A 7,500-nucleotide genomic window follows, 5' to 3' on the forward strand; every position below is an offset into this window, starting at 1 on the left:
CCATCGATGCCATCACAGGAGAGGCTCGCTACTCGCTGAGCGAAGACAAGCTCATCAGACAGCAGATCGACTACAAGCAGCTGGTGAGCGCACGCACGCACGCACGCACGCACGCACGCGCGCACGCACGCACGCACACACACACAGGGGTGTCACACCAAATTCTGGGCCCTGGGTACAAGGATTCACGGTGGGGCCCCCCCTGTGCTTTAACTTTTTGGCACCGAGTGCCGCGCTGCGAGCTTGTAGATCTGCTATTTTTCATATATTATTTTTGAAAAAAATCATGAAAATCTTTGAATATTTCAAAAGGTTTTAAAAAAAATATATATATATATGTTTCGATGTCAGCGGTGCTCAAACCTTTTCATGTGAAGGACCCCCAAAATTATATGTATTTGGCCACGGACCCCCATCTCAAAATATTGAGTTCCAGGGACCCCCCCCCCCCCCAGAAGCAAAATTTGAGTTACAAATGTTCAAAGATTTGCACACATTTTCACGACTTTTCAAAAATAGCAGATCTACAAGCTCGCAGCGCGGCACTCGGTGCCGCGCTATGAGCTTGTATATCTGCTATTTTTCCATAGCCAAAGTATATAAAATAATTAAGGCCCCTCCACCACCTTGGGCCCTAGTAACTCAGTCCCACTCCCCCCCCCCCCCCCCCCCCTCCATTGTGACGCCCCTGCACACACACACACACACACACACACACACACACACACACACACACACACACACGTTGTGCGATAAGTACTATGAGCCGATGGTACGGTAGGTGTTGCAGTCCATCTCCCAGGTGTCTGGCGCTAGCCTGTGATGCTCAAACTCCCTTCCGGGGGCCACAAGAATCAATATCATAACGGGATGGGATATCTTAACACTTGGCTTTTTTAAGACCTTCAGCATAAGCACTTGCGAGAGGATTTTCATTTTGCAAACAGCAACGGACATATCCAGTGGCACATAATATAACATAAAAGGTGTTGGGTGAAATTGATATTCAGAAACGCATTCCAATCGTTAACATACCCGACATTTCCGTGTGATTTGTGTAGCTTGCTTGACAAATATTATTCCCACATGATTGGCTGTTATGGTTATCCCACTCACAAACAATCTAGGGGTGCGTGTTCCACAGTGTGCCAAAAACATGAATGGCCGGGGCCAGTGTGGAATGCATTGTCTGTCAGGCTTCACTTGGGTCAAGAGGGGGGGACCGGACTGTCTGTAGCAGGGATGTCAAACTCAAATACAAAGTGGGCCAAAAATTAAAAAGATTGTACAAGTCGAGGGCCGGACTGGTTCAATGTTTATTTAAACGCAGAATTGTTCACAGGCCCTCTATACGCGCCAATGCACTAGCAGTGCATTGTGGGACTTGTAGTATTATGCTGGTGTGTGTGTAGCAGAGTGACTCACTGCCTCAGCCTGATGGCATCAAAAGCCTAATATTTCCCCCAGTCCACAGGGATGTCCCTTTGGTCAGATGGTTAAGATGTTGGACTTTCATGCGGGAGACCTTGGTTCGAATCCCAGGCATCGCATGTGTAATATACCAGTGGGCCAGTTCTAATAGTAATTAAACATCATCCCGCGGGCCGAAGATAATTCATTCACGGGCCTGATTTGGCCCCCAGGCCTTGAGTTTGACATGTGTGGTCTGTGGGCTACTATTAGAGCTATAGAAGAGACAGAGTTCCATGTGTGGTCTGTAGGCTACTATTAGAGCTATAGAAGAGAGAGAGTTCCATGTGTGGTCTGTGGGCTACTATTAGAGCTATAGAAGAGACAGAGTTCCATGTGTGGTCTGTAGGCTACTATTAGAGCTATAGAAGAGACAGAGTTCCATGTGTGGTCTGTGGGCTACTATTAGAGCTATAGAAGAGACAGAGTTCCATGTGTGGTCTGTAGGCTACTATTAGAGCTATAGAAGAGAGAGAGTTCCATGTGTGGTCTGTAGGCTACTATTAGAGCTATAGAAGAGACAGAGTTCCATGTGTGGTCTGTAGGCTACTATTAGAGCTATAGAAGAGACAGAGTTCCATGTGTGGTCTGTGGGCTACTATTAGAGCTATAGAAGAGACAGAGTTCCATGTGTGGTCTGTGGGCTACTATTAGAGCTATAGAAGAGACAGAGTTCCATGTGTGGTCTGTAGGCTACTATTAGAGCTATAGAAGAGACAGAGTTCCATGTGTGGTCTGTGGGCTACTATTAGAGCTATAGAAGAGACAGAGTTCCGTCACGCATTGCTCTCGCCGCAAAGTGGGCTGCTTTGGGCTGTAGTTCCAAACATTGGCTAGTGAATGTACTAAATTCCCTGGCTACTGATCCGGGGGCCGGTTTGGCTTGGCGGTAAATCTCACCCTAAGATCTGTACTTGGAGGCATTAAAAACACAGGTCTGGTCTTTCCAGTCCAGTACACTAAATGCGCATTGTTTTGGTGAAATTATATTTGCATGTGGGATTTCTCTTTTTTTGTCTGTGTATGATATTTTTCTTTCAAATATGATAATTGTAAGCATCTGGTACGATAATTCAACATTTCCTATCTGGTAATACTGCGTAATGCTCTCTTAAACTGGTCCAGGCTACTGTACATGCGTGTGACTCCACGGATTTGATTGGAGGGGTATCAATCCGCCAGAGAATCTCTCTTTCTCATTGGCAAGAATTTCACTCATTTTCCCAGTACAACTAGCGGGAACGGGCCTCCAAAAGAAGGGGAGTGTTAGATCTGCTATTTTTGGAAAAAGTCTTGAAAATGTGTGCAAATCTTTGAATATGTGTATTTTTAAAGCGAACTTTTGTAACTCAAATTTTACTTCTGGGTGGTCCCTGGAACTAGATATTTAGAGATGGGGGTCCGTGGCCAAATAAATATCACTTTGGGGGTCCTTCACATGAAAAGGTTTGAGAACCACTGACATAGTAGTCTCTCAAGAACAGACTAACTGAGCTCCAGTTAAGTGAAAAGGACCTTTTCTTTGACGATGGCTGGCCAGATTGCTGACACAGAAACATAGCTTTTTTTTTTTTTTAAAACCTTAGAAGGATTCAAAAGACACTTATAGAATCGGGTCAAAATTCTAATTTTCACAATTTTTCAAAAATAGCAGCTCTACAAGCTCGCAGCACGGCACTCGGTGCCACGCTGTGAGCTTGTATATCTGCTATTTTTCAATAGTTAAAGCATAAAATAATGATACACAAAATGTGTACCCGTTCTAAATGGGTTAACCAACACGACATCCGTTCGTCCGCTGTGATTGACAGGATATATTACAACCATTTGATAAATCTCACGTGATCCCCGTCGTGAGACGGCGATTCCTGGCCTCCCAATTGACGCTGGTTTCTGGCGTTCCGTTGATAAATGAGGGCCAGTGTCACCGTTATTACCACGGAAAGGTTATCAACTGGCCCCTGGCGGGCCCCTTGTCATCATCTCTGTAATGTGGCCCTCGGGGGTTAAGCCGTTTGAGTGTCCCTGGTTTAGCGCTCTGAGAGAGGGAGGACAGACACCCTCCTTCTCAGCTGATACACCGACAATAAGCCTATTTGGACGGGAACGTTTATCTGTGTCGCTTTACCTTTCAACAACTTTAATCATTTTATACCTTAGCTATTCAAAAATAGCAGATATACAAGCTTGCGAGGGGGCGGCATAGCTCAGGGGTAGAGAAACTGGTATTAGAGCACGAAGGGTATAAATCCCGAAGGGTTCCCAGTTCGAATCCGGGCTCCCCCTGAGTTAATGTCGAAGGGTCCTTGGGCAAGACTCTGAACCCCTAATTGCCTCCGGTGAGTAGGTTGGTGCCTTGCAGGGCTTCCTCCGCCACCGGTGTATGAATGTGTGTGTGAATGGGTGAATGTAATGCACAATCTATGTACAGCGCTTTGGATTAAAAGCGCTATATAAATGCACCATTTACCATTTACCATTTGTAGATCTGCTATTTTTGAAAAATCATGTTTTTTTTTTTCTTTGAATATATACTATATGTATATATATATATATTTTTTTTTTTATAGCGAACATTTGTAACTCAAATCTTTCTTGGGATCCCCGGAACAATATATTTTGAAAAGAGGGAAGACAGACACCCCCGTTCTCAGCTGATATCGATCAATAACCAATTTGGACGGGAACGTTTTATCTGTGTCGCTTTAGCTTTCAACAACCATTGAACCATTATTTTATACCTTAGCTTTTCAAAAATACCAGACAACAGTCCCCTTTCCACTGCAAGGTGGAACCTGAACTTTCAGGAACCTGAACCTATTTCTTTGGTTCTGGTTTTGTTTCCATTGCGTACGGCCCGGTTCCAGACGAGGTTCCTGGAACCTTTTTTAGGTCCTGCTCCTGAGGTAGAACTAAACTTTAGTTCTGGGAACCTATGGGCGGGGCCAGCAGCACTGCTGCTCTTTTTTTGGGGACCTTCTCGGTTAGTTCTGGTTACATGGAAACGTAAGCAGAACTTGGTCCCGGAACTTCACAGGTTCTTGAAAGTTCTTGGTTCTGGAACGTTCTGGTTCTAGTTCTGGGTGGGCCCTCCAGTGGAAATGGGGCTATACAAGTGAGCTTGTAGATCTGCTATTGTAGGTTTGTACGTTGTGCGTATATATTTTAAAGGGAAAATTTGTAACTCAAATCTTTCTTTCTCTGGGTCCCTGGAACAACATACTTTGAGATGGGGGCCAAATACATATATTTCTAGGGGTCCTTGACATTAAAAGGTTTGAGCACCGCTGATTATAGAAACGTGTGTTTTTCTGGAAAACTGTTAGGATTTTGGAGACATTTGTAGAATCGACTTCTGGTCTAAATGGGATATGCCATTCTGACTCACACACACACACACACACACACGCACGCACGCACGCACGCACGCACGCACGCACGCACGCACGCACGCACGCACACACACACACACACACACACGTGCGCTACAAACACGCAACGAACAAACACAGATAACCACGCCTGCCTGTCTGTCTGTTTTGTCAGATAAAATATGACGTTGTTATGAGTGGTGACACCAATAGAGGGTTATTGATCGGCGGTGAGGGCTTTGTAATGGGCCACCTATCGATCACTGTCCTGATATCATTGGTATTGATGAGGTCTATAATGTCTGCGCTATTAATCATTCTGCTGATCAATAGCCTGGACTGAAAGAGACCATGTGTCTGATGTGGAAGTAGGTCAGCACGCGCACGCACGCACGCACGCACGCACGCACGCACGCACGCACGCACGCACACACGCACGCACACACGCACACACTGAGAGACACACTCTCTCGCCTGCTTCCCGCTCTTTTCCATCGCTGACTTAACAGGATGCTATTTTTGGGGTTGAGCGACACAGTCCCACGCCGAAATATAGAGCAGGCTTATCTTTTCTTCCTTCTTTTCCCAGCATCACACTCTCTTCCTCCTCCTTATCTCTCACTGATTAAAGTCTTAATCACATGTGGGCTTGCATCTCTCTCTCTCTCTCTCTCTCTCTCTCTCTCTCTGTCTCTCTCACTCATGGTAAATGGTGCGTTTATATTGCACTCTTATCCAAATCACTTTACAGTGTTCATTACAGTCACCCATTCACTAATGCAGTGGTTCTCAACCTGTGGGTCGGGACCCTCAGAGGGGTCCCCAAATTATTTTGGGGGGGTCCCCAGATGATTAACTTAATGTGCAACATTGTTTTCTCACTCAACAGTAAACAGACCAACATAAAGTTTAAGTGTATGGAGGGTATCTGCACGTTTCTAAAGTGACAATTTAAGGACTTTTTAATACCTCTAAAATTACAAATTAAACATTGGCCAAATTGTCAAATATTAGAGGCAGAAATTGTGAAAATAGCAGATCTACATGCTCAAAACGTTGCGAGGCGTTGTGAGCATGTAGATCTGCTATTTTCACAATAGAACCGTGTTATACAAAATGTAACGCCTAAACTCTTAGTGCTTGTCATGGTGGGGTGTCCCCAGTTAAAATATGATTATTTTGGGGGTCACGGCCTGAAAAGGTTGAGAACCACTGCACTAACGGACGGCAGATGAAACCATGTATTTAAGGTTTCCTCGGTTAGGTAAGGTTTCCTTACTTATTGGTGCAGTGTCTTGCTCAAGGACACTTCGACAGTTAACACAGTTAACCAAGCAAACACCCTACCAGGGACGTGCTGGCCATTGGGAAAAGCGGGACAACTCCCGAACGGCTGGTTCATTCCCGGCCGGTGCAGGCCCGGCCGGTCCCGGTTTTCCGCGAAGCAAAGCCCTGCTTCATCATACAAGGTCGTTGCACAAAAGTAGTGAAAACAGCCGATCAACAAGCACACAACGCCTAAATCATTTTTAAAATTATAAATACAAAACAAACGGTTTTGGACATACAAGGTTTCCACCCGACAACGACGAAATATAACTCATGTAATTGGCCCACTGGCTTGACACTTGTCATGATCTGAAATGACAAATCTTTGAGTAGCAGCAGCAATGAGGGCCTCTCCAACTCTTTTTCCCGGGCTGAATCAGGGGCCCAGCACGTCCCTGCACCCTACATCCTGAGACACTGCAGCTCTCTCTCTCTCTCTCTCTGGATTATGACTTCAGCTTTAGCACTACATCATACCACACCACACCACACCACACTGCATCAAAATATCTACCGTTTCCATTACAATCGGTAGCAGCAGCGTTAAATGTCACTGCTTTGGCCCCGTTTAGACTAGCTCAGACCTCCCCTGGAGCGGTGCCAAAATAGGCACCCACTTCGTAGCACTTTGACTCCACTAAGCCCAGGTCCTTGTGGTGGAAACGGCAGAATTAGTAGGCGGAGTGGTGTGGTGTGGTGCCATGCCGGTGGAAATCCAGCATTTGTTTGTGTCGCTCTCTTTCTCCCCCTCTGTCTCATTCCTCTGTTATGTCTCTCTCTCCCTCTGTCTCATTGGAGGAATGGGAAGAGGACAGGGGTCTCAGTCTCAGAGACATACAGTATTACAGTAGTTGAATTCATTAGTGTTACTAGGTCAGGTTAATTAGTGTCACGCTGAACCTCACAGATCAACATCACAACACAGTTTACTTTAATAGAAAAACATTGCCTTTCTGGAGGAATTTGTTGATTTGAGGCCAGAGAGATGTTTTATGTAGCATTGATAGATGCACAGTAATTAATTGTATTAGTTTGAAAGATGCCAGTTAATCGACTTTAAACTCGGTGTAAACGGTGGTGTAGTGGGTGTAAACTCTGTGTTTACAGTAGATGTTTTGATTGATTTAATATTTGTATTGACGTGCTTTAAAGGTAGCCTACAGGCAGTACAACAAGCCAAATGGATGGCACAAAAAAAAAAAGCCAGAGGCTTCTTTCCTTTGTGGTCCATTAAAATGTCAAACAACTGGACACAACAACAACAGAGCAACACAAACAAGTGCACAACAACATAATGATAATGATAATGAATTTTATTTATATAGCACTT

The 7,500-nt window shown here is 44.9% G+C and overlaps 1 protein-coding gene across 1 annotated transcript in view; it reads left to right on the forward strand.

The window, feature by feature from the left end:
- Nucleotides 1–7,500, forward strand: part of plxna3 (plexin A3) — a gene marked incomplete at its 5' end in the record, with an annotated part of 238,462 nt that overhangs the window by 212,879 nt on the left and 18,083 nt on the right. Inside the window, one exon of the mRNA XM_080733945.1 lies at nt 3–83. Within this exon, the coding sequence (XP_080590071.1) occupies nt 3–83 (81 nt within the window). The remainder of the gene's footprint in view (nt 1–2; nt 84–7,500) is intronic.

Source organism: Nannobrachium achirus (assembly GCF_963921795.1).
Source record: "Nannobrachium achirus genome assembly, chromosome: 9".
Taxonomy (NCBI): domain Eukaryota; kingdom Metazoa; phylum Chordata; class Actinopteri; order Myctophiformes; family Myctophidae; genus Nannobrachium; species Nannobrachium achirus.